This window comes from Nuphar pumila, chromosome 15 (genome assembly GCF_984573655.1).
Source record: "Nuphar pumila chromosome 15, dmNupPumi1.hap1.1, whole genome shotgun sequence".
Lineage (NCBI taxonomy): Eukaryota > Viridiplantae > Streptophyta > Magnoliopsida > Nymphaeales > Nymphaeaceae > Nuphar > Nuphar pumila.
The window spans coordinates 73,206,974-73,229,553 of record NC_143263.1 but is presented as its reverse complement, the minus strand read 5'-3'; the positions used below and the strand labels follow the sequence as shown (position 1 = coordinate 73,229,553).

At 36.8% G+C, this 22,580-nt stretch overlaps 1 protein-coding gene across 3 annotated transcripts; it reads left to right on the top strand.

The window, feature by feature from the left end:
* Positions 1 to 11,943: 11,943 nt before the first annotated feature.
* Positions 11,944 to 21,549, top strand: LOC149815592 (cysteine-rich receptor-like protein kinase 2). 3 transcript variants are annotated; one of them, XM_089989199.1, is made up of 8 exons: positions 11,944 to 12,361; positions 14,299 to 15,040; positions 17,185 to 17,298; positions 18,002 to 18,135; positions 18,337 to 18,547; positions 19,279 to 19,513; positions 20,094 to 20,244; positions 20,820 to 21,549. In XM_089989199.1, the coding sequence occupies exons 2-8, from the start codon at positions 14,302 to 14,304 to the stop codon at positions 21,162 to 21,164; spliced, it is 1,929 nt and encodes a 642-aa protein (XP_089845325.1). In that variant the 5' UTR covers positions 11,944 to 12,361; positions 14,299 to 14,301; the 3' UTR covers positions 21,165 to 21,549. The 3 variants fall into 3 exon arrangements, with proteins under 3 accessions (XP_089845325.1, XP_089845324.1, XP_089845326.1); XM_089989198.1 differs by having other exon boundaries at positions 14,231 to 15,040; XM_089989200.1 differs by lacking the exon at positions 20,820 to 21,549 and adding an exon at positions 20,602 to 20,793 and having other exon boundaries at positions 14,231 to 15,040.
* Positions 21,550 to 22,580: the final 1,031 nt, after the last annotated feature.

Genomic DNA, 22,580 nt, shown 5'->3' with positions numbered 1-22,580 from the left:
AGAACAACAATGGAAGAAGCTTGGTTTAGAAAAATCGATTTAAACGAAAACATTCTCAACATTGAAATGAACTCAAGATTTAAATCCAACTGATCTTTTTCATTTCATACAAAAGAAAGTTTATTCATACAGTTACAATATATCAAAATTATAACACCAAAAAGTCCTAAAAAGTTAAGGTCTCTAGAATGGAAGGGTCCCAGGTCCGATCTCGAGAAGCATACGAGTTCATCATATCCATAGCCACCAAAGCACGTCTAGCCATGGGTACCTCAAAAAGGGAAAGTAAGCAAGGGTAAGACTAACACATGTCTCAGCATGAAACTCTACATCACATCTTGCAATAGCAAACAGGGATAGGTCAATGAGCCTAATTGGACTCCAACCAAGTCCATATCTCTACAAGAGTCCAACACCTGACTCTCTACGAAATATAACTCAACTCAACCTCTAACTCAAGAGGGAGACCGAAATGGATGAACATCTTTTAATTACTTTCTCCATTTAAGTTATTCTTTTGCTTTTTACTCGATGCAAATACAATTACTTTGTTTCGATATTAGTTACTGTTTTCACGAGGGCACCACTGCCTTGAGATACTATAGGCTTATCGGTTTACATGGAATGTAATTTCATATACTGATATTTTACATCTTTTATTAACCCCAAGAGCACTCGGTTACACCAACACCAAGGTCCATAACCCTTTGTCAAGGTGTTATTTTCGCTAGACAAAGTCGTAGTGCACTACCACTAGCGTATTTAGCAGGACCTCCAACACAAAAGAGTCCTTGTCCCCTAAACCACCATAGTTGGAGACTAATCTACCCTGGTGACCAAAATGGGACCCACAACAACAACATGCCACCGTTACCTGAGAAGGAGTCCATCGGCAACTCAGCATATTCCACGGGGTTGGTGTAAACTCACTCATAAGATGAGTACAAAGTCACTCAAGGTAAAAAGTTGCCCCATCTTTCAAGGCATAACCAGACAACTTTGCGTAACTTATTTTACTTTATTGTTAGTTTATGTGCATTAATGCAAAGTATCTAGGTACCTACACCAGTACATTGGGTATTTGCCTAACAAACTATACAATTTAATTAAGTAATATACATTCTATTTATGCAAACATCCTTATTGCACACATGAGGTCACTCTTGTACCCCAAACTGCATCATGTCATGCATACATCTATGTATTGTTCATTACTACAAAACAAAACCAGAATTTTGTGCCCACATAAGCACTACAACTTCGCATTGTCATACTTATAAATATGAACCACAACCAAGCAAAACTATAAATGCTCAAACTACGTAATGTCACACTTGCATTATTGACATAACAATAACTTTTCATTAATAATACTGAAAATAAAAAGCATAAACACATTCAGATGCATCATCCCATGCATGCATACTTGCATATTTGAGCATCGCAACACAAATCAGATCTCCCCTTGGACCATCAAACCCATACCAATGATCACATCCAAAATTACAATAAATACAGGCCTTTCAGCATGTTCCCGGGGTGATTCACTTGAATCTCAGGCTCAACAACCATTACCCAAGCTCAAAACATCTAAAAACCACAATATGAAAAACAAGAGTTGACTCTTCTAAATACAGGAGTCGACCTTTAGGCCAAACATAACTTAAATATCTTTCAAGAGTCAACTCTTGGGTCAGACATCTCACTACCAACTCACAAGAGTCAACATTGTTGATTCTAGAGTCGACTCTTTCATTGCAAGGGTCGACTCTCAGTCTAAAAAAGTCAACTTTGTAGGGAACAAGAGTCAACTCTTCTAAAATAGGGGTCATCTCTTTTAAAAACAGCTGACTCTTTAACTAAGAGTCAATTCTTCTTAGAAGCAGGATTCGACCCTATCCAGAGAAGAGTTGACCTTCAGGAAGAAGGCATCGACCCTCAGGTCTTTCCAACAGCTACAAAGTAGTAGGGGTCGACTCTTTTTCAGCAAAGGTTGACTCTTATGCTTTGTAGATTCTGGTAGCTTCTTCAAAACTCCTTTACAAGCTATGAAACTCCACCAAATAGTGGTTTTACCCCCATCAAACTCAAACCCAACCTTCTAGGGGTGAGATAGAACACACCCACATACGTGGTTCGTAAAAATCTCAAGCATAAAACAAAATTTTAAGCAACCATAGCCATGAATATGAACTTGGGCTATACAAGAAAGAACATATACATTTTTGCAACTCAAGATTAATCTTTTTCAAGCTCTCAAACCATCGATTTTAACCCAAAATTCATCTTTTCCAAGCTCTCAAACCCCCAATTTTGTTCTTAAAATTGTACTTCTCAATTTCTAGCATAGCTCTTACCAAACAATCTAAATATCTACATAGTTGGAAGCATGTAAATCCAAAAAATATGCTAAATCATGCATTCTTCACATGAAATTAGTTGTACATATAGTTTCTAAAAATGCCATAATTTAAAACATGACTTTTTCTAAAAAATTAATAGTATCTGATGTAAAGAATCTCGAGGAGTCTGTCATCACTACTGTTTGTCTGCTAGAAAAGATGTTTCTGCCAGCATTTTTCGATGTTATGAAACATTTGATCATATATTTGCCATATGAATAAAGGGTTGGTGGTCCTGTGCAATATCGGTGGATGTACTCATTTGAAAGGTATATGTTTTTTTATATTTGTCTCTTCAATGACAGATATTTCAAATTTAAATGTATATTTTTGACAGATGCATGTTTGACCTCAAAAAAAAGATTCGTAATAAAGCAAGAGTAGAAGGCATTATTTGTGAGGCGTACACTCTAGAAGAGATTTCAAATTTTTTATCTATGTACTTTGAACCTCACATTCCAACACGTTACATATGCCCGCCTCGTAACGATGATGGAGAATAAGTAACTGTAGCTGATAAACGGTCGATATTTCAACCACTTGGGCATGCATTTGGTAGTTGTCGATCAAGACTCTTGGCAGATCGAGAGCAAGACGCAACACACATCTATATTCTTTTTAATTGCCCAGCGATCGACCCATACATCGAGTAAGTATATGTAGATGCAACATAATTCTAAATCCTTTTATGTTCTATACGTGCATACATGGTTTTATTGAATTTGGATGGTGTGATCCAAATGATATACCAAGTGGATGGGCAAACAATGAAGAAGAAGAAGAAGAAAAGAATATGAAAGTCAAACAAGTGATGAGGAAGAATTCTCGAGCTAGTGAGCAAAATCTTGTAATATAAACCTCTATTTGAATGTATTCCAATGTTTTGAATGTATTGCAATACTTGATGTGAATGATTTGAATCATTTGAATGTATAGAAATGTATGATAATGATTTGAATGATTTGAATGTATTGCAATACTTTATGTGAATGATTTGAATTATTTAAATATATTGCAATACTTGATGTGAATGATTTTAATGTATTGCAATACTTGATATGAATGATTTGAATGTATTGCAATGATTTGAATGATTTGAATGATTTGCAGGTATTCTAATGATTTGAATGTATTGCAATACTTGATTTGAATGATGTGAATGATTTGAAATATATTGCAATGATTTGAATGATTTGCAGGTATTCCAATGATTTGAATGATTTGAATGTATTATAATACTTGATTTGAATTATTTGAATGTATTGAAATACTTGATGTGAATGATTTAAAACAATTTGAATGTATTGCATGACTTTTTTTATTTGTTAGAATATGGTTTGTGGAGCTTACAGTGGCCGTTCATCCAGTAGTAGCCAGAGTCTTCATCTTCACGGGCTCCTTTGATAGGTATATCATTTAACTAATTGGATGCTTGATTAGTTGAAATGCACATTCTGAGAATTTCTAACATATTTTTTTACAGATGATGTTTCGCCTGTACATGACCCACCTACACCAGTTAATCATACAAGTCAGGAGCCAACACAGAATGTAGAGTCTTCTCAGTCTGGCACAAAAAGACTCATTCGAATAGTGAATATCGATAATCGACCGTAAGTATTTCGTTTTCACTTATTGCATATCTTATAAATATTGTATATTGATATTTACTATGTACCAATTCATGTGCAGCACGAGGTTCGAGCCACAAGAAGTAGTACGCGATATTAGGAATTCACTACTTCAACATCTACCAGGACCGATCGCTCAATGAAAAGAGTATCCAAAAGAGGTGATAGACAGATTGTGGTCCTCATTCACGGTATACAATTGTTTGTCATAGTTAATGTGTTTCATATTTAATTATTTGTTATAGTCATGTCTACTAACTTTTTGAAAATATTTGTAGGCTTTGAATCGCTTCGCGACTACGATGGAGGAACATGATGCAAGGAAGGTGTGGCAGAAGATGGCTGCCAATCGATTTGCAGACATGCTGCACAATATGAAGACTGCAGCAAGAAAAGCATCTGGCGGGATAGATGATCCACTGCAGTGGAAGGGCCATGAACCTCATACTATCATGTCAGATGTTTGGGATGCAATGTGTGACAAGTGGGTTGGGGATGCATTTCGAAACCGCTCAGCGAAGGCTGCACAAAATCGAACGAAAATACCCGAAGCCCATCTACACATAGGTGGATCTAGGACTTTTGGGAGCCACCTGAAGAAAATGGTAACTCATCAATATATAAACAAATCAATTTTATAAGTATTGTCGCAAACTTTTTAACTAAATCTTTTATCATTTCACTTTGCACGAAGCAGGAAAAGGAGGCATTGTGTCATACATGGATGTGTTTGTTCAAACACATAAACGTAAGACCACGGGAGAGTTCGTATCAGAGAAGGCGAGAACGACAATTGTATATATTTATTGTATTAAAAATCATTGTAATATACAAGTTATCATAAACATTGTAATTCTTAATTATTAATTCATACTGTAAACATTATTTTGTAGGAGTCATATGAGCAACAGATGGTAGAGCGATATGGCGATGACTCTACTCAGCATTCATCATTTGATCCTGCAGCATGGGTGACTGCAGCAGGTGAACCCAAAAAGAGTCGTGTGTTCGGGTTTGGGAGTAATATAAACACCTCACCAGTCATTGCTTCCTCCAATCACGGCTCAGAGACTTCTCCCGTCAACATCAGCTCCAAGCATCCGACTGATTCTTGAGATGATGTACGCCAGATCGTTAAGGACACAATGCGTGACTACTTCCATGAAACAATTGCCGACGTTCTCCGAGATGAGTTCAACAGTTTTTTGCAATACAGAGGAGCTTCGTTTGCAGGTGCCTCTCAGGTATGAAAGTTTCATGTGATGTATTTCATGTCGTTAGATTTCATATAACTTTGATTGCCTTAACTTAGGTGCATTGCATATAATTTATTTCAGTATATTTTGTTTGTCAATACTGATCTTTTGTATAATATTTCAGTATAATATTTTTACTGCCTTAGAACACATATGAGCATGATAAAATCACATATACATTTGTTTACTGCCTTTGAACACATATGAGCACGATAGAATCACATATACAATTTTTTTACTGCCTTAGAACACATATGAGCATGGTAGAATCATATATACAGTTTTTTGACTGCCTTAGAGCATATATGAGCATGGTAGAATCACATATACAGTTTTTTTGACTGCCTTAGAGCACATATGAGCATGATATAATCACATATACAGTTTTTTGCTAGACTTAGAACACATATGAGCATGATAGAATCACATATACAGTTTTTTGACTGCCTTAGAGCACATATGAGCATGATAGAATCGAATATACAGTTTTTTTGACTGCCTTAGAACACATATGAGTATGATATAATCAGATATACAATTTTTTGCCTGCCTTAGAACACATATGAGCATGATAGAATCACATATAAAGTTTTTTGACTGCCTTAGAGCACATATGAGCATGATAGAATCACATATAAAGTTTTTTTGACTGCCTTAGAACACATATGAGCATGATATAATCACATATACAGTTTTTTGCCTGCCTTAAAACACATATGAGCATTGATAGAATCACATATACAGTTTTTTGACTGCCTTAGAGCATATATGAGCATGGTAGAATCACATATAGAGTTTTTTTGACTGCCTTAAAACACATATGAGCATGATATAATCACATATATAGTTTTTTGTCTGCCTTAGAACACATATGAGCATGATAGAATCACATATACAGTTTTTTTGACTGCCTTAGAGCACATATGAGCATGATATAATCACATATACAGTTTTTTGCCTGCCTTAGAACACATGTGAGCATGATAGAATCACATATACAGTTTTTTTACTGCCTTAGAGCATATATGAGCATGATAAAATTACATATGCAGTTTTTTTGACTACCTTAGAACACATATGAGCATGATATAATCACATATACAATTTTTTGCCTGCCTTAGAACACATATGAGCATGATAGAATCACATATAAAGTTTTTTGACTGCCTTAGAGCACATATGAGCATGATAGAATCACATATAAAGTTTTTTTGACTGCCCTAGAACACATATGAGCATGATATAATCACATATACAGTTTTTTGCCTACCTTAGAACACATATGAGCATGATAGAATCACATATACAATTTTTTGACTGCCTTAGAGCACATATGAGCATGATATAATCATATATAGAGTTTTTTTGACTGCCTTAGAACACATATGAGCATGATATAATCACATATATAGTTTTTTGTCTGCCTTAGAATACATATGAGCATGATAGAATCACATATAAAGTTTTTTGACTGCCTTAGAGCACATATGAGCATGATAGAATCACATATACAGTTTTTTTGTCTGCCTTAGAACACATATGAGCATGATATAATCACATATACAACTTTTTGCCTGCCTTAGAACACATATGAGCATGATAGAATCACATATAAAGTTTTTTTACTGCCTTAGAACACATATGAGCACGGTAGAATCACATATACAGTTTTTTTACTGCCTTAGAGTACATATGAGTATGATAGAATCACATATAAAGTTTTTTTATTTCCTTTAGAACACATATGAGCATGATTGAATCACATATAAAGTTTTTTTACTACCTTAGAACACATATGAGCATGGTAGAATCACATATACATTTTTTTGACTGCCTTAGAGCACATATGAGTATGATTGAATCACATATAAGTTTTTTTTACTGCCTTGAAGCACATATAAGCATGATAGAATCACATATACAATTTTTTTTACTGCCTTAGAACACATATGAGCATGATAGAATCACATATACAGTTTTTTTACTGCCTTAAAACACATATGAGCATGATAGAATCACATATAGAGTATAATTTATTTCAGTATATTTTGTTTATCAATACTGACCTTTCTTTTCTCGTGTAAGTTGCTGACGATAATCAACGTAGTGGAGCTGAAGGGACAGATCAAGACAATAAACAAGAGAAAGCACAAAATCTTGGCGATGATTAGATTCATGTGTTGAATTTGTTCTACCTTCTTTTTGTTTCAAAAATGTAAATGTTGAATTATAAATAATTAGAACTTGCGAATTTTACAGTGGATCGATTAATTGTTTTAGTTTCCTTTTATATGTATTTTGATGTGTACTTTGTTTTTTATTCACAGGAAATATAAATTGTATCACGAGAAATTTTTTCTTGATATTTAATTTTCAAATTTTTTTTTAATTTTTTTCCTTGTTTGCGACGGATTAGCGACGGATATATCCGTTGCTAATTACAATTAGCATTGAATGTAGCGACAGATTAGCGACGACTATAAATCCATCGCAATACCAAAATCACTGTATAGTAACGACGACTTTGCGACGGATGTTGGCATTCGTTATTCCGTCGCAACTTAGCGCCAGAACTAACGACGAATACATTAGCGACAGAATGAGCGACAAATATATTCCGTCGCTAATTAGCATCGAAAAATTTGCGATGGAAGCTATCTGTCTCTAATTCGACGCTAATCCGTTGCTAAGCTTTTTAGCGACAAATTAGCTTCGGATTAGCGACTGATTTAGGTCGTCGCTAATCCACAAGTTTCTTGTAGTGATAATACGATTAGGTTGGCAGAGAGGTTCTGCTCTAAAATGATAACCACCACGTCTGGTAAGTAAATGCGAGCGATGGTTCTACCGCTCGAAGGTGTGATAATTTCCAAAATATAGTCCAATGTGATATGTATTATATCAATCATTTTAGCAAATCATGTGAACATGAAAAAGTTTATAGCACCCGTATCAAAAAGTAATCCAGCATCAAATTTGGCGATGGAAGTATTACCTTCGATGACATTGATATCCATTTATAACTCCTCCGCAAAAGTCGCATAAACCCTCTCTGTCACCTTCTTTTGTCCCTACGCATGAGACTACTGTTGCCGCCCTCATGGTGTTGTGTTTGTTCCTTCTCATGCCAGCATCTTGAGACAATTTTTGATGTAATGTCTCATCTTTCGACAATATAAACATGCACATGTTGCATTGTAGCATACTTCCCCATGCAACTTCTGATAGAAAGAAGACATTATGATAATTTGTTGTGGGCGGCTAGTCTCACCTTGCTGCATCTTGGGTTTCTTGGTAAGTGGTTCTTTGCTTGATTTGGTTGTAGGTTTTTGGGTCTTGTTTTCATTACCCTTTGACCTATTAAAACGCCCAGACCGAGTCTTCTTTGAAGACTCCCAATCATTCTGAAGTACCGTAATCATCTTGATGGCCTGGTTGAGATTTTGGAGTCGACTTGTCAGAACTCGAGTCCTCAATCCATCTCGTAGCTCATGCACGTACTTCTTCGCACAAGCTTCGTCAGCGGTATACGCGTTTGGATAGTATTCTCTAAATGCTTGAACTGAGTAGTGTACTCAATCACCTTTATGCTGCCCTGCTGGAGGTATAGAAACTCATGCATCTTGGGTTTGCTCACAAATTAAGAAAAATAGGTGTCCAAGAACACTTTAGAAAACTGTGCCCAAGTAAGCGCCTGTCACTGCAGCCACCGATGCCCATCATGGTGAAGATGCTCACTAATAGAAATTACACCATCCCTTCTCCGGTGCAGCCTCCATTTTACAATTCCTTTCCCCCTGCCAAGCACATTTCTTTCTGAAGAAGACTCTGCCATCCAATCCTCAGAAAATAGAATGACAGTCACTATGCTTAATCCAAGATGATGTATGTTGCTTTGGACAATTCCTGTATCATAGAGTATGGCATTTCAAGGTTACAGATTGTGCTCATTGTGTCTTGAGCCTTGTTACCAACTCACTTCTGTCAAGTAATAAGAATGTCAAAGGCCAAAAACCCGAGCACAAAGACTTCATGCAAGCATGTCAGAATCATCTGACCCTCAAGCTTTTGATGTGAGATTCAACGAACAAATATAGTTAGCCTCTCAAGATTGGCTGGACAGTTGATGAACCTTGAACTGACATAGAACTTGGGTATGACTGAGCTCAGACCTTGAGCTAGTCTTGAGAACTCTTTTTTACTGAAAGCAAATTTGGCAAGTTGAACCAGCCAAACATGAGATGTTCAAGCCCGCTTGTTTGTAACAGGTCAAGACAAGTTCGAGCTAATCAAACCAAGTTTGAGGTACCTCATTTATTTAACACACGCACATTAGTCATATGAGGACGGGGCAGGTGTGAGCTTCCAATCTTATATAAAAAAAAATCTGATGTGGTGTGAGGAAGAGCTTATGTCATGTGGAGCTCACAACTCTAAAATCTAATCACGCTACTAATTTCAAATCCCCATGTTTTAAAAATTTAAAAGAGGTCATTTTCTTATTTATGCAGCCGCCCATATGAACATTTCTCGAGATTTGGGATCGCAAAAAATGCCAAGATGGGTTGCTGTCAGCCTCTCTGCACGCCACTACATATAATGTGAACATAATTTATATTTTTAAAGACCAGCTGGTGTTAGGCAGACCCTTACTAGTTATACAACTATACCATTAGGTTTTGAACCCTCGACGTCCTAAAACAAGGTGATATGCACTAGCTGCTCCTACCAGACACATAATTTACAATTTGTTCTTGCATATATATATATATATATATATATATATATATAAAGCTGCCATCATCATATATTGCGCTGGTATCATTTTTCAACATTTTACCATGGAAATTTGTGGTACGCGACGACTTCACACAAGTGGGAAGTGGGTGGAAATATGGACCCAGTTACCCAGTACGCAACAAAAAAAGTTGGCACATAAATAAATTATTGGATAAGGATGACTAAAAGACAGAGCGCGCGCGCGCACACACACACACACACACAAGAAGAGTAGGTAATTCCTAACCAGTTAATCCATCCTAACATGCGCCAAGAATAGATCAACCTATTTTTTTTCCTTGGTTAGGTATTTTTTGATGTATAGATGACTTTTAAGAGGATGAATTGCACATGTTGCACTAGTAGTCTAAAACTTTATGATAACAAATAATGTTTTTTGTTTTATTAAATTATTGACACATTTTTGTACAGGTTTAGATTAAGAAAAAACTGCATAATACTATGTTTTCTTATTTAAATGGTGGGAAGGGATAGAAAGATAAACTACTTAAGACCTACCTACCTACCAGTGAATACACATAGTTATCCCAAGTAAATGGTGTTTTTGATTTTGCCGAAAAAATGCTAGATTTATGAAACTTTTCCAATTTCTCCTGAGTTTTTTGAAAAACAAGATTTTGCCGATAAAAATGTTTGTCACTATGATCTGTAGATATCTTTGATTTTTGTGAAATTTGAAAGGATGTTCAATTACACGGAGACCTTAAATCATGGAATTGGGAATTCCAATTGGTCATGATTCCCGTGTTTGGATTGATGAAATTAGGTTAATGAACAAAATCTGTTTTTTTTTTTTCACTAAAATGCGTTATTAATACCTTCTTTTTTCTCTCTCAAGTGAGAGCTAAGGTTGTGGCTGAGTTTGGATTTCCTATTTATTGGATCATAACATTATTTTCTGGAAATTTTAAATTTATAAGACTGGTTTTGGGGGAATCGATGAAGTTTAATCATTTGGGAGTGTAATGTATAAAAAGAGGGAAAACAAAAAAAAAAACTAGAAAAAAGGAATCAAGACCAACAACCCTTAGTCATCACTAATAAAAATTTAAAACGGCAACTTATCGGCCGTGAAGCTCTACGGGGATTTTTTCGCAAACTTTTCGGCAAAATAAATAATTGAATTTTTTTCCTAAAATATCGAAAGGAAGAGAAATCAAAACGAAATTAATATTTCACCTGGATTTGCCGATAAAAATTGTATATTATGATAAAATCACAATATAGTCAAGATTTATTCATTTAAATGGTAAAATCTGGCATTTCAAAGAAGCGGTTATTTTATCAGAATTTACAAATGCTTACAAAAAATATCGCATTTTTTTTTGTGATTTTTGGTGACATTCTCCAGATATCACGATATTTTTCACCATGAGAGAGGTTTTGGGGCTCCTTAAGGCGAAAAATAAGAAAAAAGAGAAAAGTATGAACTTTTAAGTTCAACTCCTACTTGGAATTTATTATGTTTATTACTTTTATCTAATTTTTTAAATTTCAATATGAAAACCAACCTTGAAATTCACCCCCCAAAAAAATCATGCTTTTTCTTTTTGTGTTTGCCAAACTCCTATTATAATTGATTTATTTTCTTTCTGATCTCATACATATCATATTAAAAATAACCTATAAAACCTTTCAATGAAATTTAAACTTTGCAATATTGTAGGAGAAATCTGAAAACTTTTACGTTTACTTTACTTGTCAATTTGTAGGCAGTTTTCCTACAAATTTTCTGCTTTAGTGATTTGCATATCTAGATTTTCTGGAAAAATCTAATGTTATTTTCTAAAAAGATATTTAATGCACAATAATGCGCGATGGCACTGTTAATCGTGGGCGGCGCAGCATCTTCGATGGAAAACACGGTACTTAGTACCCTTCTTTCCCCACCCTCACGCTACACATTTTGCTCTCCCTCTCCCTCTCCTTCCCCCGTCGCCACTGCTTCCGCCGCTGCTCACGCTTCCGCCGCTGCGCCTCCTCTCCTCTCCCTCTTCCATCCCTCTCCCTCTCCCCTCTGGCTGGCGTGACCTCTGGCGACCACTCCGGCAACATCCAACTGCTCCGGCGACCACCGATACCACCAGAGCCACCTCCGCTCGTGTCTCCTTCTCTTTTCCCTCTCGTTCTCTCTTTTCACCTCCTGCTGCCGGCGACGGCAGGCCTTCCCCGGCGACCCCAAGTCCCTGCCGTTGCCAATCCTCTCTGCTGTTGGAAAACACCAAGCCGTTATCGTCTCTCGCCCTATCTGCCATCTCTCTCCTTTTCCTTGGTAACCCCTTTCTCTCCCTCTGTATTAGGGTTTTTGTAGTTTTTTTACAGCGTGTTGGTTTCTTGCAAGTCTTTTTTTTTTAAACGCATATCAGTGTTCTTGCAGCTTTTTTTTTCTTTTTGTTGCATGTATTAGTGTTTTATGCAGGGATTTTTTGGCAACAGGTATTAGTATTTTAGCATAGATTTAATTTTTTTGATTTTTGTTTCTTGTGAGGTACCGATATATTGTTCAAATTTTTTAACGTGGGGCTGAAATTACTGTTGGTTATTCATGGCTGAAATTATGTATAGAGAAGAGACAATCATGGCTGAAATTATGTATAGAGAAGAGACAATTTTCCAAGTATTATTAAAATTACAGTAAAATTAATAAAAACTATATTCATTACTTAACAGGCCTAACGAATCGAGTCGAGATGTACACCCGTTGTTCATGTTTTGCTTGCCGAGCTTATTTTATGGGTCTGAATGAGCTCTTTAATTACATGCCAAGCACACGCAGAACCACAAGCAGCTTGTCTCGTTTCCTAGCATTACTAACCAGGGGTGGATGCCAAGACCATTGATTTGGGTTCCAATATTTCTTTTCTTTAGATTGCAACAAATTTTATGCCTTCTAATCATTTACCTTAAAATGGATGGGCGTGCTTGAATTTTACCTCTGTTTACTTGATTGCTTTTTTGCTCCTGTTTGCCATTTGCATTTCTTGGAATTATAGGCTTTGCCATGCAAATTTTGAAAATATATCCGGTCACCACTTTTTATTTGTTTTATTTTGAAACCGAGACTCCTAGATTATGATAGTGCCACTTAACCATCCAGCTATCTGAATTTACAATGAAAATTTTCTGTTGCTCAAAAAAAAAAAAAACCATCCAGCTATCTCTTTCGACCCTTTATCATATATTAAGAAGTTTTAAATTTCTTTTGCGTATAGAAAAATGTTTACCTGCAATTGGTGCCTCTTTGGGTTTCGAAAAGGAACGCTCCTATTCAATGCTCTCATATCAACCTTCCTTTTTTTTTCTGTTGTTTCGTGAGAAGTTGCTCAACACCTTACCTTTTTGACCACTTAGCAGGCTAGCACACATCTCTCTCTCTCTCTCTCTCTCTCTCTCTCTCTCTCTCTTCACGGAGGAGTGAAAGTTAAACAAGTTGATGAATCTTTTCCTTATTTCTTCAAATTCAAATGATGCAAAAATTTATTGATTCGCTTTAGTTTTACTTTTGCATTTTTTTTAAAATTAAGCAAAGAAAGATTAGAATATATTTATTTGGATATATAAATATGTTTATAGATTTAATTTTGTTGCTTTTATCTTAATGAAAAGTTCAATGTCATTCCTCTATCAATTCATTGTCTTGGCCTTGCACAATGAAGGGATGGACATATGGACTGGTTGATGTACTACTACTGATGCATTAGATCAAAATTCAGATCCGTGTCTGGATTGGAACTAAGAATCTGATAGTGGGTCCTTTTGGGATCTTTGATGTTCCTCCAAACACTGCAAAATGGGCTGAAAGAAAGTTTTTCCAGCTTGGGAAGGTGAAAACTCATCAGGTCAATTGGGAACTGTTCTAGATCTGGCTCAAACTTCCAACCTAAATCTTATATGATCTCACAGGCTAGTCTCCAGTTCGTCCCAATGCTCAAATGGGTCCTATTGTATAGTCCATATCTGGAAAATTATGATTCAGATTGAAGTCAGGGACCCAACCAGATCTAGCCCGATTGGTCAAGTTCTACAACGTTGCATTAAAGTTTAAACTATTATAGTCAGTGGGATCTAGCCTGGCCACATTCGTCCTGTTTGTTTGGTTGCTCATCATGACTGAATCCTTTCTATATTTCTTCTCTTACAGAATCTGTGGTGATCTTGATCTGAAATTTAACACTTGGAAATTTACTTGATTTGGAGCAAAATTATCAGAAAATGCAGACTGGGTTGGGTCTTTTGGCTCTTGTGCTCCAAATTATCCTTCTGCGCTTGTCCACAACAATGGCAGACCCGAGATCCAACACCTTAATGGTGACATGCAACAAACAAGCTGAGAACAATCCCACTGTTTATGTCCCCAACTTCCTCAACACAATGGACAACATCAGCAACCAGGTCCGGACCGACCAGTTTGGACTCTCAGTCAGAGGCTTGGGTCTGGATGCGAGCTATGCTCTTGCGCAATGCTATGGCGACCTCTCCGTGTCCGACTGTGTCCTCTGCTACGCCGAAACCCGAACATTGCTCCCACAGTGCTTCCCTAACACTGGTGGTCGTGTCTTCCTTGATGGATGTTTCATGAGGGGTGAGAACTATAGCTTCTTTGATGAGATCTTCGGGTCACCGGATCGGGTCAATTGCACCAAGTCAGCCCCGAAGTCCGATGCATTTACTGGGTTGGCAAGGCGGGCAGTGAGTCAGATGGTTCTAGAAGCTTCTGGAAGTGGTGCAGGGTTCAGCCGGGCTGCAATGACGGTCCGCAACGAGTCAGTGTACGGTTTGGCAAATTGTTGGAGGACTGTGAACTCTAGCCGGTGTAGGGAATGCTTGACAATTGCATCCACGGCAGTTTTGGGTTGCTTACCAGGGTCTGAAGGGAGGGCCATGTACACGGGATGTTTCCTAAGGTATTCGGACACAGATTTCTTGAACAACTCAAAGAGATCCAGCAAAGGTTCTCTCTCTCTCTCTCTCTATATATATATATATATATATATATTACATGGTTGGCATTCTCAGGAATCGGTATCAGATCGGCCACATAAAACTCGGTGACTCGGGCAAGTCAACTCGGTAACTCGGGCGAGTCAAGAATTTTTATTTAATTTATTAAAAATAAGTAATAAGTATGTAATTTATGATACAAAAATAAAAAAATAAGGTGTGATTTATTGTATATAGTAATCAACATAACTTCAAAATTTATATATATATATATATATATATAATTTAAATATATTTTTAAAATATTAAAAAATGGCATTTTCACTATTTGAAATTTAAAAAATAGTGTGTTATTTGCAAATTATCGTATTGTAATCATGATATTTTATATTCTAAATATAAAATTTTCTGAAAATATAGATAATTGCATGAGAGTTAATTTGATACATTAAAATTGTGTCATTTTGGTAAAATGCTTATTTATTATCATTATTTCAGTATTAAATATTATCAATTAATTCTCTCTCTCTCTCTCTCTCTCTCTTTTGAATGCTAATAAATTAAATTTTTATCCACTGAGTACCAACGCCAAATGCAACTTTGGGAAGTAGAAATATTTTTAAATCTAGCTTTGGAAAATTGAAAGCTTTTAATGCTTTTAGTTAATGTTTTGATTTTTTAGCAAAACATGTTTAATGCTTTTACTAAAACATGCTTTTAGTTAATGTCTTAATGAAGTTTCAACATGGTAGCTAAGACTCTGCCGAGTCAATGATAAACTCAACCGAGTCTTAGCTGACTTTGACTCGGCCGATTTTGGTCCAAACTGAGTTATACTACTTGGTTAGTTCCCAATCCGAGACAATGCGGGCAAGTCATGAGTTGACTCGCCGAGTTTGCCAACTATATATATATATATATATATATATATATATATATATGTGTGTGTGTGTGTGTGTGTGTGTGTGTGTGTGTGTGTGGTGGTTTTGTACCATGATAGCTTATGGCAATACACAATCTTTTTTGTATGGATCTAGCCACCAAATGTTTGATCTAACCTGATGTGTTTAGCATAGTTTATTTAATATGTTAGAAGGTTTTATCATGTCTAATACACCATAAGATTCATTTTTGAGATGGTGAAAAATCAATGACCCACAATTCATGAAAATAAGGATGGATTCAAAATTGTATAAAACATCATATTTGAATTAACTTTAACAGGTGAAAATAGTAAATAGAACATGTTGACATCATCTAAAGGATAAATTTTGCTATTGGAGCTTAGATCTATGTCGATCAAGTGTGTACTACAGTAAGTTATGGTGGTACAATACCACCACAAAAGCACCCTATATATATGAGAAGGGAGATGGTCCTACCCCTTTTGTCATTAGGTCCCCTTAGGACCCTCCAAAAGCCGTACTTTCAAGTATTTTTTGCCTATTAAGATTTTTTATGCTCAGATGTGTATTTTAAAGAGGTAAAAAAAATCAATGACTGATATTATACTAAAATTTGATGATAAAATATTTACATTTTTACATCAAATCAATTTGAAAGAATGCTTGTTTGCTTGTTTCTTAGTAAATAAGCAATGATTAACACATTTAACGGTTCAGATAAAGTAAAAAACCCCTGAAAGTGTGATTTTTAGTGGGTCCTAACCGGACCTAATGAAAAAGGGGTAGGAGTAGGACCATCCCCCTTTTCTCTCTCTCTCTCTCTATATATATATATATATATTATTGCTGAATATGGATAATTCATTTCAGTGATTCAAAATTCATGGTTTCATGCAATACCCTTTCAGTTTCAAAAATTATTTGTTCTCGTTTCCAAGGTCAAGCTTTCTGTTCCATGTTTTAAACATGTAATCGTAATCTCCATTTTCTTGGTAGTTTACTAGGTGATCCTACTCCAAAAGCCTATTTTATTTTTTTTAATGTGTGAAGAAAAAAGAAACAAGGAAAAGGCTATGTTGAGCTCATTGAATACATCTCTTATTCCACATACTACACCCTAACCATGATTAACCAAAAAGTATGATTTGTTAGCAGCACCACTGGGCTGCTTACACTGAGATCAGAACTCCTTTTTTTTTGTCAATTTTAAGTTTGTGTTCTGATTGTTGTGTATGCATTAAATGTACAGTGGGTAGAATCGTGCTGATCATAGCCGTGGTGAGCACAGTTATATTCGTGATAGTGGCAATTTTCATTGGAACATATCTTTGGAAGCAGAAAAGAATTGCCGACAAGAGAAAAGGTATGCTCATGTGCTCATGCCATTAACAACTTGACCATGACAGCCATCATATTTTCTCAACATTTGTTAGGCCAGAATTGGCTTAGCCAGGATCTTGGTTCTCTAGATCAGTGAAAGACCTTGGATGCTTATTAGGCGAATTCAGCTAAAAGAGATGATGTCACCACAAGAGCCATTCTGAGTGATAAATAGTGTCATTTTTGCGGAGTCCAACCAGATCGACAGCCACAGAGATTCCATCAAACAGTTGTTTGGTCACTGTAATCCTTGTACCTAGACCTCTTCCGTGTCGTTTTATTGTGTCATTTCCTATACCAAGTTCTGTAGCATCTTGGCGAATGCCAACCCCCAATGACTACCTTTATCTTGCAGTCTTCACTTGCTAGACTAATGCAGTGTTACTGTAAGTCATTTTCCACTACAGTAGTAAGACATGCAGTCAGTATGGCCAAGAGGATCCATGCATAATATCATGACTTTGTTGTTCTTCTCCTGGCTCTCATCTCAGAGATGGCTCACCTCCCTACAAAGTTGAGGCAGGTAACAACCTACCTGCAGCTAACCTCATTTGAATGGTGTACATGGAATTGCATTCCCATGCAGGATCTATAATAGTATCACCGGTTTTTTTATCAAATAAAATCATATTCTTATGGATAAGAATGATAAGACCACTTATTTTCTCAATGCTCTCTGCATGCAGCCTCTGTCGTGAAAATGGAACCAAAACTTTTGAACAGTAACCTGCATTTCAGTTACTCTGCACTTGAAAAAGCTACCGGAAACTTCAGCCAAGATAACAAGCTTGGACAAGGAGGTTTTGGTACTGTTTACAAGGTAATTGATCTATAGTTGGTCGTTCTTAAGAAGTGACCACTTCAGTTTGTTCTAAATAGCACTCTTAAAAATTAAGAATGCGTGCCTTACACAAGCCTCATGGGATACCTAACAAAATAAACACTGTTAACTGAAGACCATGTTTTTCTGTTTTGGAAGTTTAAATTTCTGGGCATTTAATTTACGAGTATTTTATTACAGGGAGTTCTGGCAGATGGAAGGGAAGTTGCTGTGAAGAGGTTATTCTTTAATAATAAACATCGAGCTTCAGATTTCTTCAATGAAGTGAACATGATCAGCAGTGTGGAGCACAAGAACCTGGTGAGGTTGTTGGGTTGCAGTTGCACTGGACCAGAAAGCCTTCTTGTCTATGAATACCTACACAACAAAAGTCTTGATTGTTTCATATTTGGTATGTGCCCTTTTTCACGTTTTGTTCATTACAGTCTGCATGCTATTGTTCCAAAAAGGGAGAAAGGGAGATAAAAAAAACAATCAATAAAATGTAATATTGTATGTTCAGAATATAAAGCTGGCTAACTATGCAATTGCTGATATCAGAAAATGTGACTTCGGGTTGTCCCTTATCTTGCTTATGATAGAGGCAAAAACGGACTATTTGATCATCATTCTGCCATTGGCAATAGGCAGTAAATCTGACTACTTTCGGTTCAATGACAATACATAGTGGCCCTTGTGCTTGTTTCCTATAAATATGATATACCATTCCACCCCTGCTAATGGCATGCCATTAATTCTTATGATTCTAATACGGTCCTCATCAAGTAAAAACAAAGACGAATAGGTCGTAATGGCACTATACAGATTTGGGTATGGTAGCTAGCCTAGCAAGTTCACCAGGTTTTCTGATAACTTAAGGCATCCCTATCCCAAACGGAAAAAAAAAGAAAAAAGAATAAAGGAAAAAGGAAAGAAAAAGAAAAGGAGATTCTTGAGCAATGCCTGTATCCTATTTACTCTGTATTTGACCAACATGATTTCAATATTTCCTTGTTCATGATATATGATGTATGGATTCAGTATATTTCACACAATTCCCTAGTCCATGTGGGATTTCGGTTAGCAATCAAACATATATTAGACTCTCTTTCTCTCTCTTACAAGCTAAGTTCCTTATGACAGATTCAGACCGTGGTAATCAACTAAACTGGGATAAAAGAGTGGAGATTATTATAGGAACTGCAGAAGGTTTAGTGTACCTTCATGAAGATTGTGAAATCAAGATCATTCATAGAGATATAAAAGCAAGCAACATCCTGATCGATTCTAAGTTCCAGGCTAAAATAGCTGATTTTGGCCTAGCAAGGTCCTTTGAAGAAGATAAAAGCCACATCAGCACGGCCATTGCGGGGACACTGTAAGTATAAGAGCTACTTGATGCAGGCCGATGAAGCCAAGGGCTTATAACTTGGCAGGTTGAACAATTTGAGATCCATTGCCCAAACACCATTTTCTTCTGCTTTTCTTTTCATCATTTGGCTGATCAAACCTAATGGTTGGCTTAATCAACGGAACTGCATGCACTGCATCGAGTAATAACATACATTGAGATTAGACTGCTCTCAATATTTTGCTGTCAAGTTCCTCATCCATGTAACCATTCTGCATCACATTTCTAGCATTGGTTGTCCATGTAAGATTCTATTAATTGTGAACCAATAATTCTTCTTCTTGCTCATTTAAAACTCGTCTCCTTACATGTAGCTTCAGATAAAGACCATATTTTTCTTGTGAATTGGCAAGTGACCTGAATATCACCAATCAGTAACATGCCAACCTATTCTTTACCTTCCTAACCGGATCATAATCCATCTCAAGTTTTCACTAGAGCTAGCAATTCACATTCCATTATAGCTAAGAACTAATGTATCTTTCACATCCTACATAATGTGACACAGGAGATGATATGTAATAATTATTGCTTGTTTCTACTGCAGGGGATACATGTCTCCAGAGTACCTTGCTCATGGACAATTAACAGACAAAGCAGATGTATACAGTTTTGGTATTCTCCTACTTGAGATTGTAAGTGGTGTGCAGAACAACAGAAGCTCAGTGGAGGAGTATACAGAGAGTCTTCTTACATCAGTAAGTTTTCTTCATCCTTCTCCTTTTCCCTTTTTTGTGTTTTTTTTACCGAAACATCATCCTTCTTCTATGCACTAGTCTAATATGAGTTTGACTTGGTTCAAGTTAAATCTGGCCACATGGTGGTCATAGACCAAATAGACCACTAAATGGTGAAGAAACATGGCCAGCTAGCCAAGTCAAAGTCTTCCCTGAATTGGCTGAACCTCACTTGAAGTTGATTGACCATTATCTGACCTGGACCCAGCCCAACTAAAGAGCCACTTCAAGATTAGAGAGCTGTACATTCATGTTTAGAAGACTAATCTAGTCTCAAACTTTTTACCAAACTAAGCGCGGAATTGTTATGCTCTGTAGGTCTAGAGCCTCCTAGGAGGCAGAGAAGTCCCTCCTGCACACTGGGGAGTACACCTAGCTTCAACCTTGCTGCAAGGGATACCCCTAGTGGGTGTCAAACCATGTTCATCCCATGTCATGTGTTGCGAATCATGATCTCCCCTAGCTGGGAAGGTGGAGCCTTTGTGGCCATGCCAAGCTTTCACTAACAATTGCTTACGTTCTTTCCGGAACTGTAGGCATGGAGGCATTTCCAATCAGACACCGTCCACGAGATGATTGATCCAAATCTGATGGCGGGGAACAACACTCATGAGAATCACGTTGTAACAAGGGAGGCAATGAGGGTCGTGCATGTGGGGCTTCTTTGCACACAAGAAGTCTCTGCACTGAGACCCTCTATGAAGAGAGCTCTGGAGATGCTGTTCAGAAGAGATGAGAGCCTACCACCACCCTCCCATCCTCCCTTCATAGACGAAACTAGGATGGAATTCAATGAGACCTCTGACAGTTCTGTCCGTCCCTACAACCCTTCATCATCTTCCGCAGCCAGCATCTCTCACAGCAGTTTCCAGCCAAGATAAGGAGCAAGGGACAGATAAAAATGACCAGATTCTCCTTGATAAATCTGCCACAGGGGAACTAGCTTTTTACTTAGAAAGAAGAGTCCGCACTTGTGTGTGTGTGCTTGTAGTAATTTGTTATGGTATCAGAGTTGCAGCTATCCAACGATCTGCTCAAACATGCTCAGTCAGTGATCTCATCCCTCATCAAGTCCAACTTGCTCTTTTCAGAAAAATCAGCAACCATGGTTGCTCAAAGCATCAACATCGTAACAAGTTTATGGGATCTGTTTTCCTTGCTTCCCACTCTTATAAGCCTACAACAGTTTTTGTATGTGAAACCGTTCACAAACAACTTTTTCTTGTGAGAATGTCAGTTTATCTCAATATTTAAGATTTATAACCTCCTGGGGTTCGTAGATGGGTCAAAACCCTGTCCCAAATGAATATTTGAGGAGCCTTAAAAAGAAGCAAAGAAAAATCCTGAATACATTATGTGGAATCATAATGATCAATTGTTGCTCGGTCCTGTCCTCGTTGTTAGACACTTTACATTGTCTAGTCGTGGGGTTGACTACCTCATTCAGTGTGTGGAATATGTTGAGAAAAATGTATGTTGATTATTCAAGAGCTATAACAACCAAGTCTCAATTGCAAACCCTGAAAAGGAGAAAGCATTGCAATGGTTGGGAAACTCATTTCCAATGAGGATCTCAGTATGTATATTCTTGTGGGGCTTCCAATGAGTGAATACAGGTATCGGTGATTAACACTAGAGAAGACCTAGTCACCCTCAAAGATATTTTAGGCATGTTGTTTGTTCACGAGGCTCAGGTTCATGAATATAAAGAACTTGAACTACCTGCTGCCAAATTCGCATACAAACCGCCCAATCAAGGGCAGGCTTAGGGAGGTCATGTTTCCCAAAACCATTTTAATCCTCCATGCATTTGAGTGGGGTGATATCCCAATCAGTCCACTCCAAATTATGGATACAATCCCATGACTCTTCAAGGTCAGCCAAATTTTATCATTTGCCATGCAAGTGACAACCAAGGCCACATTGTTGCTTAGTGTTAGATGACGTGCCAATCATGTTGTAAGCGATGCAAAGTATTTAAATTTTAGAAAGAATTCACCAATCTTAAGCATAGGACTTTAATGAATCATGTTGAAGATGGTGCTTGGTTTACTAATTATGGGCCTGAACAATCTGTCTTTGTAGACCAGTAATGGCTCTTAAAGATAAAGAATATTGGTAATATAGTTTTAACTCTTCTGATTCTAAGTTTGTTTTGAATGACATTTTACATATTCCTGCTATTACTCGTGGTCTTTTATCTATCAAAAAAGTTTACTAAAGATAATTATGTATTTTTTGAATTTTATCATGATCAGTGTTATGTTAAGGCTCGCAAAATGAGGAAAGCATACATG

What these genes read in the sequence shown, in the direction of transcription:
- LOC149815592 (XM_089989199.1), top strand. Translation starts at nt 14,302, where the DNA reads ATGCAGACTGGGTTGGGTCTTTTGGCTCTTGTGCTCCAAATTATCCTT. An exon ending in AATTGCCGACAAGAGAAAAG is followed by an intron (nt 17,299 to 18,001) that starts GTATGCTCATGT and finishes CTCTGCATGCAG; the next exon opens with CCTCTGTCGTGAAAATGGAA. An exon ending in ACGGCCATTGCGGGGACACT is followed by an intron (nt 19,514 to 20,093) that starts GTAAGTATAAGA and finishes TTTCTACTGCAG; the next exon opens with GGGATACATGTCTCCAGAGT.